The following is a 14,413-nucleotide window of genomic DNA, read 5'->3' on the forward strand; positions in this document are numbered from 1 at the left end:
TATAGATAGATAGATAGATAGATAGATAGATAGATAGATATGAAAAGCAGTTACAAACCACAACACAAAATTATTTTTATATAATTTCCAATGAGGCCAAATAAGTAGATTGTTTTAAAAAGTGTTTGTTCTAACTTGGCAAATGAAGGGGTAGCGTGCTCATCATAGTGACTGTGGTTTGTTTCCAGGGCTCTCCTGGTAACCGCGGTTTCCCAGGTCAAGACGGTCTGGCTGGTCCCAAGGTGAGTCATGTCTTCATTTGCAAAAAGAGAGCTCTTATGATTGTGATTGCTGCCGAAATTGGATACGTGCCCTTATTAAAAATGCATTCGCTCGAGATAAGGAAATGTGTGCAGTGGCTCCCATAGAGTCCAACCTTGTCAACTTGCAATTTGCAATTGCAAGTTTTTTGTTATCATGCTCGCATGATGTCATTTACGAGTCAATGTTATCTTTTCCGACGTGGCTGTAATTCAATTTTAATCCTCCGGACTCCGTAACCTTCAAATGCCAGCCCCCCTGAAAAGAGCACTTCCGATTTTCGCTGACACATTAAGAATGCTCTAGCAATAAGGCAAAACACTTTAAGCCATGCATCTTTACTTCGGCAAACTCACAATAGCCCATTTCATTTTGCATTGTACTGCCTGTGTGATTTCAGAAGGATATTTCACACATCATTAACTCCTTTTGACAATTTAGGGAAATTGCTTGCAAAATAAGCCATGCACTAATGATGTGTTTAATGATGCATGTTATAATAATAACAAAAATAAATCAGGTGTTCACATTAAATGAATGCCCACAGTCACACCTTCACTAATCCTTTACTGAGCATTTATATATATTCATATAATAAAGTAATATGTTTAACAATTACACATTTATAGCCCAAACAATTGGCTGTATTATTCGTTTTCAATGATGGATGCGGACTGGGAGTGGGGGTGCGCCAACTCCCAGCATGTAAAGGAATGGCTGGCTTGGGAGCGTTTGTGAAATGCTTTTCAGTATTTTATGTGCACATAGTCACAATCTTATTTCCACAAGTTTCCCAACATGTGGCGCACGCACTTCCAGAACAGTTGATGAGCGTTACAACCCAAATTGCTTTTGTATTTTTTTTTTCTCAAGGGTCATTGCAAAGCGTGGGAGTTGAGGGTGGGGGGTGGTTTACTCTATTGGGATGCTTAAGAGGCGTGCATGGCTTTAACAGAGTTTGGAAAAGACTATTCTATACTTTGATGTGTGGTAGTAACTTTGTTAGTCTTCCACTGGATCATATAATTCCATTGCATGAAAGTAACAAGAGAGAGAACGTTGGAGGGCAGTTAAGAGGAAAGAAAAATATGACACTGTAAGCCGGACCTTTCGGCAAAGTGCGGCTTGGGGACCACATCCGGCCCGCCCGCAGGCTCTGAACAGCCCTCACACTGGCCATGGAGTCAAAGTAAAACATAAAATATGTGGTGCTTTATTTCAAATGCTTTGTTTTTATTTTATGTGCACAAATGTGGATGTTAGTACAAGTGAGGCATAGCAAGCGAGCGCTAAGACTGCAGTCTTGCCAACTTAGCAAGACTTTTTTTCAACTCCTCCAGCGACTGTTATTCCAAAAAAAGAGACCAGCAAAAATGACATTAGTGACACTACACGCGACAATGTGCTATGACCTGTTTTCAATTTTCAGATTCGGCATTTGTTTGAAACAGCCAATTCTCTTTTCTCTTTGACTCATCACCGATTTGTGTACAGCAAGAGTACATGGTAAGATAGACGAGAACTATGACTTCCACGAAAGCATCTAAATCCGTCTCGTGGCCACTAGATTCTTGTTTGCGCAACCCCCAGTGTTACAGGGAAAAAAAACAGTGGCAGGTTTCTATCTTTTTTTATGTTTATGTAGTGTTTAACTGACATGAAATTGAATTTGGATCTTTTCTTTGGTTTGCCGGATGAAACATGATGTCTGGCTTTCTGGTCAAGGTGTGCACCAACTCGATCTGGATGTTGACGGTGGCTCACGGCTTTAAATTAAGTTTGTTCAAGGCTGTTCTCTGCTTTCCTGTGCAGATGGTAACTCGGCTCTGACTTTCCAGTGAATCGTGTCCTTCCATCCTGTGGCCACCCGATGGTAGCATAGCTCCGAATCTGTCTCTTGACAAGCGACCCAAATGTCTCACATGTCAGCAGCAGAATCTCATTAAACGTGATCTCCCTACGCACATATCTCATTTACGCTCAAATGAACCTGCCAGAATTTAATCTGCTCATCTTCAGCGGGTCACTGAAAGGCATCACGCCATTAAAAGGAGCGTCCCATCTTCTCCTGCGGGCTTTTTTTGGGGTGGAATGAAAGGCCTGTTTTTCATGCTCACTCACTTTCTCTCTTTTTTCTTTAGGGTGCACCCGGTGAGCGTGGACCCTCAGGTGCAAGTGGTCCCAAAGGTGCTAACGGTGACCCAGGCCGTCCCGGAGAGTCCGGTCTGCCTGGTGCCAGAGTAAGTTCTATTGGAAGAAATAGATTCATTAGTTATGGCTCCTGCTCATGGCTCATCATCCTTCATTGTCAGTTCCACACTGGACAAGGGCAGTCATGATGGTATAAAAGTTTCATATCGCGATGACAGTGAGTAATTGCAATCAAGGTTATCTGTGGTTTTTAAAATACTGCGAAAAGTACTCGCCCATCCCTACTTTTATTTCCCGCATGCTATGATGCAATGCAATGTAATGAGTAATTATGTATTGTATGTATTTCTGTTTGCCTTGATCTCAATTAATTCATTTGGATAAATAAAAATGAAATAAATTAAAGTGAAATTGACCTCATTTGGACATGGGAGGGTTCTGTCTGACAATGCATATTTTTAAGTTGCTCAATACTTATTGGCCCCACAGTCTTGGAATAAAAATAACATTACAAAAAAAATACAAAATATTAGCAAATCTAAAATATTACACATATTGGAAAATAATTCAAAACATTAGAAAACAATTTTCACATTTAAAAAGAAACATGTAAAGTGGGCATATCCTTGTCATCTTCTTATTTCTCTGTTTGTTTGGGAGCCAAAAGACAACTACTCCTCTCAGCGACAGTAAATACGCAATTAATAATAATGTCAATTTGAAGCGGTCTGAAATATTATCATGGTTTATTGATAAACCGTAAACTCTTTTATCCCTAATCAGGACAAGTTCCACCACCTTAAGTTTATTTATGTGTTTTCCATTTCTTGCGGGAGTAATGTATTCGTCATCCAGTCTAGCAGAAGATTCAAGTCCCACGATGGAGCTATGTGTCTCGTCTCTATGCAAATGATCTACCGGTATGTGTTTGTTGATTGTGTGCTTGTGTGCTCTGGCAGGGTCTTACTGGACGTCCCGGAGACGCTGGTCCCCAAGGCAAAGTCGGACCTTCTGTGAGTGCATCCCATCCAATTGTGTGACTGATGTCGATCAAAAACAAAAACAAAAAAAAAGGATACCATCTCCAGCTTCTTGAGCCATGATGTGATGGAGTATATTCGCAGCCGCCGAGAGGCTTTTTAGTAATTGAGCAATCCACATTTAATGATAAATCCAATCATTACCTTCCAGCTCAGCAGTCCCAGTGTGTCACTTTGACATTTTCATGTTCCTCATTTCATGGCTTACACATTATTTTTTTGACGGATGAATTCCTCTGTTCAATATTAACAATTTTCCCATTTTATTACTTACAAGTGCTGCACACTGACAATTGACTTTTTTTTTTTCTGTGCAGGGAGCTCCTGGTGAAGACGGCAGACCGGGACCCCCCGGCCCACAGGGTGCCCGTGGACAACCTGGCGTCATGGGATTCCCCGGACCAAAAGGAGCAACTGTAAGCAAGTTATCACAGCGTTAGGCTAAACACATATTGTTTCCATATGACTATTATGGTATTTGTATACTTTTATGTTATTTAATGTGCATTTGTTTGTTTCTATATTTAAAGTTGTTGGGGGACAACCCACTTGGGCTCCATACCAGAAAAACTACAGTACTCACTTGCATAGTCACTTGTTGCTAGGCAAAATTAATGTGACGTGGTCATTGATGCCTCCAGGCCTGGTATATAATGCTAGGCAGAATTCATGAGGCTTTATTATTTGTGACCAAAGCCAAATTTGAAAAATACTCATGTGCCAATTAGGAACACAGTGATATTTCTTTGGGATGTTGTGACAGTGGCTTCCCCACTGCTTCACTCAGCAGAGAAAGAACATGAACAGACTTGCTATGTCTGACACGTTTGCCGCTTGTTAGAATTTGTGGGGCATGATAATTTGTGCCCCTGAGCCTAATTTTAAAAAAGCATATTCCTGTCACATAGACAATGTTGTTTCTCTGGTAACTTAGGATAGTGAGTACTACTCCCTTACACCACATAGAAAGGACATCACTACACTTGCTTGGACAGACAAGGTAGACACTAGTTGCAAGACATAATTGGTGGTGAATAATTATTTAGCACGTCTAACTGCAGCATTTGATAGAGTGGACCAAAAATATTCTTTTGGCTTGTTTGTCGCACAAGTTGGGCATTAGTAGTAGCGCTCTTTCGTGGTTTAGATCCTATTTGGCTGAGAGAACGTTTTGTGTCAGTCTTCGTTTCCCCGCACTGTCCAACTGTTGTATGGTGTTCCACAAGGTTACATTCTGGGTCCTCTGCTGTTTTCACTGTATCTGCTGCCCTTGGATTTGTAAGCTTGATAAACAAAATAGTCACTATGCTGTTTTGATGACAACATGGATCGGTGGTTTCTTCCGCCCCATGTAGCAAATAAATGCCATAAACAGACTTGCTCGGTCGGCACGTTGGCCACTTGTTGCTCGGCACCACCTAGACAAAGTGTAAAAAAATGTTTGTATACATTATTTTTGCACTCAAGGCCAAACAAACTGTGCACAGTCACCATATGCTGGGTGTGTTGGCATTGACCTACTCGTCCTACTGATACAAATCACACATTTTGTTGTTGATCAATTCTTACTTTTGCACTGTGTCCTTGTGGTTTGTTTATAGGGCGAGCCTGGCAAATCTGGTGAGAAGGGATTGGTTGGAGCTCATGGTTTAAGAGTAAGTGTGAAGCAATCATCAACAAAAGAAATCATGTAACACACATGTTAACACTGCACTTTTTTCTTCATCTCAGGGTCTACCTGGTAAAGATGGTGAAACTGGCGCTGCCGGACCCCCCGGCCCTGCTGTACGTATCAATAATGTTGCATTTGTAATTTTGCGCATGGCTTTTCTAAAGTTTATTTTATGGTAGTAGTTGACACGTTTTTAATTGATTTGATGTTTACTTTCATCTTTAGGGCCCCGCTGGCGAGAGAGGAGAGCAAGGACAGCCCGGTCCCTCTGGTTTCCAGGTAAACGTCTCACTTACGCAATCGTTCACATACCTAGCTAATAAAAAGCATGTATCATGTGTTTTTCCAAAGACAACAACAATGGATACAAAGAAACATTTATTATTTTACAAAGAAAAAAGTGTGGTGTTTTTCGGACCAAATCAAACAAAACAAATCTCACACAATTTGGTTTTCATTCACAGGACAAAAAGATATTAACATCAATATCCAAAGAGAAATAATATTTTTGTATTTCACATAATCATCCAAAATATTTTGGATTATTTTTCTATTGACCTGCTTTTTTTGTCTTAAAAGGTCTATGCTTTAAATTGATTGGATTTTACTTTTAACTGGATTTTCCACCCAACCAAATTGTGATTTTTTTTTTTTTTATGTCGAAAAACATAATTTATTTTTTAAAACCTTGGACAATATCGAATACATTTGATTGACAAAAACAACCTTTATGTCAGAAAAAGAACCTATTTAAAAAAATTTGAAAAACTTCACTTCCACCATCACTACTAAAACAGAAAAAAAATTGCCATTAGAGCTAGAAAACTGTAATTAATTCTAAAAACAATGAAAGCCACACACTATGGTGCAAATTCATAATCAAATGTAAGAAAGAAAAGAAATTGTCAGGCATATTCAAAATAACCCTTATTATATCCCCTTGTCCATCAATCACTGTGTAGTATTTTTGGAGTGCGTGTTGCAACAGAATAGTAATAATTATGATAAATATATGTATGCTCTCACACATGGTAATGCTTATGTCTTGTTGACACAGGGTCTGCCCGGCCCCCCTGGTCCCCCTGGTGAGGGAGGCAAGCCTGGAGATCAGGTACGTGCTCCCGGAACAGTCAGTCAATCATGTCAAGCATGCAGGAGCCACTTGGGAGCTTGAGGACAATGTTGTTTAGACCCCAAGGAGCCTGGCAAGGGTTTAGAAATTGACTTTGCTTTTGCTGCAAGTCAGCCATCCATTTGAGGTTTTATACCGTATCACACTGCATGTATGTTTTCGTCCTACGGCTAAGAAGAAATCCTATTGATTTTGTTATCTGGTACAAGATGGCTAATGTAGCTCCGGTCAAATGTCAGATTGATATTTTTTTTTATGATTTGTATTTTCATTATGTGTTCTTTACGTCCATGTTGCTTCAGGATCTCAGGGTGTATTGATCGTATCAAAGTAAAAACCTTCATCATATCGAATTAACTCAATAAAATATTATGATTGTTATTATAGTTTATATTTTTTACTCTTTAAACCACTGAATGCAACTAATCAATGTCATGCTGAACATGTAAAAATGGGCACTTGCCACTTTTTTGAGCAGCTTCTACCTGTCTCTTAGTTGACTGCAGTCTACACATGAACGCTTGTAATAAAATGCATTGACTCTCCGAGGCCCACTTCCTGATTCATCACGTGTCACATCCTCTCTCCTGCACCAGGGTGTTCCAGGAGAAGGCGGAGCTGCCGGTGCCACTGGACCAAGGGTACGTTGACAGAATCCATGCATCTTAGCATAATGCTAACATTCCAAAATCCCATTGACATGCTAGCAGTTAGAAGCAATAGATTGGAACTGTGGAGAAATACATGTAGATAGATAACAACAATACGCACAAGCAAATATTATTTATACTCTATGGAAAAGGTCTACTATTTAAGCATCTTACCGAGTCACTTACGGTAGCAGTAGAAGAAGAAGTAGTACTCTTCTTTGTTTGTGTTTGTATGACTGTGTTATATTGCCTCCCAGTGGCATCAAAAGGAGCAGGACAATGAAGTGGTTTGCAGCATTAAATGACGATAAACTGTTTAATTCTTTACATTCGATTTCATCATTTTATTGCTGTTTTTATAAATTACAATGTTATAAAGAGTGCCATTTTTCCTTCCAAAATATTTTTGTCCATTTGGGGGGAGGCTGGAACAGATTCATGGCCTTTCCATTCATTTAAATGTAGAAAGGTCATTTGAAATTTGACTTATGAGAATGGTCTCGGAACATATTTTTTTTTATAAGGCACTATTGTAATAAATATTGTTTTAAGACACTGTAAAATTATTGAGTTTGAATATTAACTCTGTGCTTCAATTAAGTAAAATAAAAATTTGAATTTAATGATTCAATTAAAATCCATTGCACATAAACGGTAAATAAAATTGTACCTAAATGAAAGAAATCATTTCTAAAAGAATAACTGTATTGTATTTTAAAGTTAAATACAACTGACCTGCACTTTATAAATGTACTGTACTGCATTGAAAAAAAGTTGTTTATACTGCATAAGCTTATGCATAGTTTCAACACTAATTAATAACGAGTGATAACCGATGGATTGACTTGTGTTGATGTTCAGGGAGAGCGAGGCTTCCCCGGAGAGAGAGGAGCAGCCGGTCCTCAGGGTCTGCAGGGACCCCGAGGTCTGCCCGGAACCCCTGGAACTGACGGCCCCAAGGTGAGTCATTATGAGTCATGAATGCAACATAGCTCACCACTCCATTTATTCCATCCACAATCAATAGCTGCCTGCTGTTTTTATGTTTGGCAGCTTTTCCTGGGAGGGAAAATGTTATTAGAGAATCTTTGTGATAAGGCTTCACAACACTCACCGGCAAACAATGATTATTTAAGTACAAATCGACTTCACACAGGTGCAATCCGCTGTGTGTTTCCAATTCAGCCACCGACCGGCACATTTAAGCCGTTTAATTGCAGCAACATGGTGGAAGCAGATGCTGTTGTCACACGCTCAGTTATCTGAAGCGATGTCCTTAGCTGCATGAAATGTCAGAAAGCAGCAACTAAAAGTCAACCTGGAATTAGTCCCAGAGTTGGCAATTGGGATTCATCAACTGGCCACAACAGTGACAATGGTACTCCATGCGCACAATGTAACAGAATCTATTCATACAAAGACAGAGTGTCCTAGAGGCATTTGCAGAACGGATGCTAATTCAATTATTTTGTAAGATAAGACAGTAAAAGATGAAATAAGATACAGCGCAGGCCGTATGCTCCCTTCACATCCCAACAGTATTGGCATAAAGGAGGGCCACGGTTTTATTCCTTCTCATTGCACAGTCTACAGTTGTTATGAAGTTAAAATGTAATCAGCTAAATCAATTGTACAAATATGAATAGAATGTTCTTAAAGTGACATAAAAATATCACAAATATATATTACTTTTTTTTTTTAAAACATGTACTCATTTTATTATTTTTCTATTTTGATTTAACCATTGAAATATGTATTCATTTTATTATTTTTCTATTTTGATTTAACCATTGCATGCACCCTGTAACCTGGTTGCCAGCTAATCACAAGGCACATAAAGACAAAAAAAGCTTCCTCACTCACAATCACACTTATGGACAATTTAGAGTGTTCCATGCCTGTTTGTGGAATGTGGGAGGAACCCACAGTACCCGGAGAAAACCCACACAGGCACGGGGAGAACAGGCAAACTCCACACAGTAAAGCTGGAGCAAAACAGTCGTCTCCCTTGCCGCCCTATCTATCTATCTATCTATCTATCTATCTATCTATCTATCTATCCATCTATACATCTATCCATCTATCCATCTATCTATCTATCTCGACTCATACACATATATATAGAGAGAGAGAGAGAGAGAGAGAGAGAGAGAGAGAGAGAGAGAGAAATTGTATGTGTACAAATTCACAAATATTTTCATGAATGAATTGTATAAATTTGAAAATGATCTTCAATCATTTGAAAAAACAATGATTGTACATATTTTCACCTAATCGATACTTTCAACAATATACTTATATTATGTATGTGTATGTACTTTTATGTAATCAATAATAAATAGATGAATGATTTCTTTATTACTCTGATAAACAATGGCAAACAACAAGAGTCCCACTTATACTAAATTGACTCGTTATGGAAAAAAATACAAGTGTTGACATTTTCCAGCAAGCCTTTAGTTAAGAATGTTATAAACTGATGGTGAAAGTGCTCAACCGCTAATCCCCACCATATCTATTTCGCCTCATAATTTCTACCATCTCGTCTCGCTCTTTAGGGCGCTATCGGACCCGCTGGAGGCGGCGGAGCTCAGGGACCTCCCGGTCTGCAGGGTATGCCCGGAGAGAGAGGAGGCTCTGGTATTCCCGGACCCAAAGGAGACAGAGTAAGAATGTGTCCCGACATGTGTGTCTATTCTGATTTGAAGTTCCGTTTACACACGCTGATAAAATTCTTGATAATAAAATGTTTTTTTAACCTTCACAGGGTGACCTTGGAGAGAAGGGACCTGAAGGTGCTCCTGGTAAAGATGGTGGCAGGGTAAGTTTAGAGTTATGAAAAAAAAACACTGTTAAGGGTTCTACCTCCGTAGATAGCGCATGTGCGCTTGAGCGTAAAAGCTGCAGCACCTTGATTTGTATTCTGGTGCAAGCCTTAAGACACAACTCTAAGCGACATAATGAATCATTCTATTCAAACGAGGAGTTTGGTTCGCTTGTGACTTGTCATTGAACTTCAGTATCATGCAATGATGAAAATAAAATGTTGCAATTTTACGTCACCTGCCTACCTAGTGTTCATAGTTGAAATGTACCCAGTTCAGATGTGAAAGGTCAACTTTTTGGCCGTGGCTTCTGGAACATTTTTGCATGTCTCTTCATGGTAGACATGACCGCCAAATTTTGAGTTTCTACGTTAAAGTGTATGAATTTCGGGGACTGAATTCAAGTCGGAATGACCACCTGCAAATGTTCACAAATTTTGCGTTGCTCATCTGTCTCGTATACTGTATGTGGTTCAAATTTGGTATCAATGAGAGCAAATCTCTGGGACAAATTCATCTTTGAAGTACCCATAGCAATGGTAAAAATCATGCCCAAAGATGGTGGCCTCAAACCAAAATTTCCAACTTCCTTTGTCTTTTCGGGCTTGGCTCTTTGAGAATTATTTGCTTGAAACCTGGTATAGGAGCTGAATTTTTAAATAAAATTCTGGGGGGCACTACCAAGCCAAATTGACCCTGAAATGGCTTTTCAAAACTACACTCGGCACCTTTCTGTATTTTTTAGGCATAGCTTTTTAATTTTTGATTCTGTGTGTGTAATCATGATAGAAGTGCCCATCAAGTTTCATGACCCTGAGGTATACTGACATTGGGGGCTGAATTTTCCCAAAAATTCTAGTAGCCTTTACCAAGCTGAAATGACCTTAAAATGGTGTTGTTTTCGACTTTTTTGTGCATTTACTCATAATTAGACATACCTACCAATTTTCTTAATGCTAAGATGAACTTCTTTTGGGTGCTGAATTTTCAAAAACTCTTGGCTATCCTCTTCAAGGCAATTTTTAAGGAAATGCCCAATACCATAGGTAAATTTATACCAGATGAATAAAATGGTGCATATGTTAAGTACTTTTGTTCGGTTGTTTACATCATATTATTTCATCAGTCACACCAGAAATGGCCATTGATTGACTCTGTATTTAATTTTCAGGGTCTTACTGGTCCCATCGGCCCTCCTGGTCCTGGCGGTCCCAATGGTGAAAAGGTAAAGTTGATATGTTTCTTCGTACACGCAATTCATCTTGAAATATATACAGAGGACATGTATTTACTGTTGCGTTTTGTTGACAGGGTGAATCCGGTCCTGCTGGTCCTTCTGGAGCTCCCGGTACCCGTGGTGCCCCTGTAGGTTTTTAATCCTTTTAGCCTGCCAAATGTTGCAAGTGTGCATTCACACGTTTACCGTTGCGTTCTCCTTTAGGGTGACAGAGGTGAGACCGGACCTCCTGGGCCTGCTGGATTTGCCGGACCCCCTGTAAGTAACACCGAGACAGCCATAATGTTAGGTTGGCAAATGATCGAGTATACGTCTGGATGACGCACAATGTTGTCCTGGTGACTTCCGCTTTTCAGATGTTTATAGCCGTTGCAGCGTATCACCACACACACTAAAAATAGATCGAGATGCGACAAAAACAAGTCCCCCACTGTCACTTGTACTTGTAAAATGAGTCAGCTTTAATTGGAAGGGTGCACTTTGATAAATGCGCTCAATTCTACTCTTAAGCTTAAGTCTTGAAAGAATCCTTATTCATTTGTCTTTGATGATAAAGAATATATATTGCCCAAATCCAATGTATAACTATGATGTGCATTTTCCACAATTTCAGTATCAAAAGTAGCCCAACATTAACCCTTTCATGCACCCAGTAACCTGATAACATGGTGAGCTGTCCACTATTGTAACCGATGTCCCTGAAAGGGTTTAAGGATTTCATGACTCCATCTTGGATAAATATTGAATTTTAAAAAAATGCCATTTTCAAATGTTTTCAAATGGGACACATTTTGTCACACGAGGACAGGACACCAAGCAGGAGGAAGAGGTGATGACCCTTTCGCAAGTGAATGAGCTTCTTAACCAACAAAAAGAACTGTTCACAGCACTTATACAGCAACAGCAAGATCACTTCAAAGGATTTGTAAAGATGATATTGGACTCAACAAACACACGACTCGATAATTTTTCCAGGGAAATACAAGAACTGAAAATTAGTCTTAATTATACTCAAAAGGAAGTCGACGACATCAAAAAACAACAAACGAATGATTCTGATTACTGCAAAACCATGCAAACTGAATTATACAAAGTATGTGACAGTATGCTGGTTTTAAACGACAAGATGGACATCTTAGAGGGACAATCAAAAAGGAAAAACTTGATAATCGATGGACTTGAAGAAAAGCAAGGAGAAACGTGGACTGAAACGGAGCAAAAAGTACAAACAATTTTCAAGGAGCAACTTCAATTAAAGGAGACAATCGAGGTAGAAAGAGCACATCGCACAGGGAGACAGGAAACGGGAAGACTTCGACCAAGACCAGTACTGGTGAAACTTGAAAAATATAAGGACAAAACAATGATACTACAGAGAGCAAAATACTTAAAAGGTACCAAAATCTACATTAATGAAGACTATACAGATAATGTACGACAAAAAAGAAAAGAATTGCTTCCAAAATTAAAAGAGGCACGTGAAAGAGGGGAAATTGCCTACCTGAGGCACGACAAACTCATCGTCCACCCCCGCACCAGTACTCCAATTCAACGGGCTCAACTTCAACATGCCGAGATTTGACGATTACCAGACAATAACTTTGAATTAACGGATATTGGAAACATACAACACAATCATGGATTTTAAAATCTTTGATTATGCTGAACATAAGACATTCGACCCAGAGAACAACTGGGATCCTGACAATAATTTCTTCAATTACAATTACAGCATTACAAACTCCGAGTATTATACTGACGAACAATTCAACATAAATGTAGAACGAAAAAACGCTTTCTCAGTGATACACATAAACAGTAGAAGTCTCTATAAAAATTTCACCAAAATCAAAGAATATTTGACTACATTTAATAAATTTACAATAATTGCTGTGTCAGAAACTTGGCTTGATGATAAAAAAACAAGCGAAATGAAAATTGATGGATATGAAATGTATGCAACTCATAGGGAAGATAAAAAAGGAGGGGGAGTTGCAATATATGTAGATAAAACACTGAAATGCAGTAAAATTGAGAGCCTGACAAATACAATAGAGAATTTAATGGAATGTCTGACTCTTGAAATACATATTAAAAATGCATCAAATGTCATTATAAGTTGCGTGTATCGGACTCCAGGATCTTGTCTTGACACATTCAATAAAAAACTGATAGATATGCTGAGTTGTTCAAATAACAAGAAAACACGAATAATATGTGGAGACTTTAACATCGATTTATTAAACCCAAATGGACACAAAAAAACAACAGATTTCATAAATATAATGTATAGCAACGGTCTTTACCCAGTCATTCTGAGACCCACCAGAATAACAGTTGACACGGCCACATTAATAGATAATATATTTATAAACAAGATTGACCATAAAAAGGAAAGTGGACTTCTCATAACCGACATAAGTGACCATCTACCGGTCTTTGCAGTCTTTCACAATTACTTTGATAAAAAAACTAAATCAATAACCCACATATCAGAAATAAGACCCAGAACCCAACATTCCATTGCAGCTTTCAAGCTCGACCTAGACAAGCAAAATTGGTCTGAGGTCTACACAAATAAAGATCCAAATACTGCGTTTGACGTATTTCAGTCAACCATAACCTCCTTATATGACAAGCATTTCCCAGTAATTAAGGTCACCAGAAAGTACAAAAACCAAAGTAAGCCATGGATAACAAAAGGTATAGAAAATGCATGTAAAAAGAAAAACAATCTATACAAATCGTTTCTAAAATCCAGAACCAAAGAAGCTGAAACTAAATACAAGACTTATAAAAATAAATTAGTAAACATTATAAGAACCAGCAAGAGAGACCATTTTCATACATTATTGGAGCAAAATAAAAGCAACACTCAAGAAATATGGAAAATCTTAAATCAGGTAATTAGAAATAGCTCTAGTAAAGTCGATTATCCGGAGTACTTTATGAAAGATAAAAATACCATTATTGAGGATACTGCACAAATAGCAAAGGAATTTAATGAATATTTTGTTAATATTGGCAGCAACTTAGCAAAACAAATTCCTGATCCAATAAATTGTTTTGAAATAGATAAATACATAGAAAAAAATTCTTCCACAATGTTTCTTACTGCAGTGAATCAAAATGAAATATTAAATATTGTAAAAACATATAAAAGTAAAAAATCAACTGACTGTTTTAATATTGATATGACAATAGTAAAACAGATCATAGAAATTGTAGTGCGACCTTTTACATACATATGCAACTTGTCATTTCAAGCAGGTATTTTTCCATCAAAAATGAAAATAGCTAAAGTCATTCCAATTTTTAAAAGTGGAGAAAAAAAATTATTCACAAATTATAGACCAATATCACTGCTACCACAATTTTCAAAAATATTAGAAAAATTATTCTCTCACAGACTTGACAACTTTATAAACAAACACGGGCTGTTAAG

At 38.2% G+C, this 14,413-nt stretch overlaps 1 protein-coding gene across 1 annotated transcript in view; it reads left to right on the plus strand.

The window, feature by feature from the left end:
* Positions 1-14,413, plus strand: part of col2a1b (collagen, type II, alpha 1b) — a gene marked incomplete at its 5' end in the record, with an annotated part of 65,020 nt that overhangs the window by 37,810 nt on the left and 12,797 nt on the right. The window contains 15 exons of the mRNA XM_019892392.1: positions 189-242; positions 2,403-2,501; positions 3,372-3,425; positions 3,770-3,868; positions 5,054-5,107; positions 5,184-5,237; positions 5,350-5,403; positions 6,182-6,235; positions 6,853-6,897; positions 7,768-7,866; positions 9,465-9,572; positions 9,674-9,727; positions 10,903-10,956; positions 11,043-11,096; positions 11,173-11,226. Coding sequence (XP_019747951.1) covers positions 189-242; positions 2,403-2,501; positions 3,372-3,425; positions 3,770-3,868; positions 5,054-5,107; positions 5,184-5,237; positions 5,350-5,403; positions 6,182-6,235; positions 6,853-6,897; positions 7,768-7,866; positions 9,465-9,572; positions 9,674-9,727; positions 10,903-10,956; positions 11,043-11,096; positions 11,173-11,226 — 990 coding nt within the window. The remainder of the gene's footprint in view (positions 1-188; positions 243-2,402; positions 2,502-3,371; positions 3,426-3,769; positions 3,869-5,053; positions 5,108-5,183; positions 5,238-5,349; positions 5,404-6,181; positions 6,236-6,852; positions 6,898-7,767; positions 7,867-9,464; positions 9,573-9,673; positions 9,728-10,902; positions 10,957-11,042; positions 11,097-11,172; positions 11,227-14,413) is intronic.

Source organism: Hippocampus comes, unplaced genomic scaffold (genome assembly GCF_001891065.2).
Source record: "Hippocampus comes isolate QL1 unplaced genomic scaffold, H_comes_QL1_v1.1 scaffold137, whole genome shotgun sequence".
NCBI classification, from domain to species: domain Eukaryota; kingdom Metazoa; phylum Chordata; class Actinopteri; order Syngnathiformes; family Syngnathidae; genus Hippocampus; species Hippocampus comes.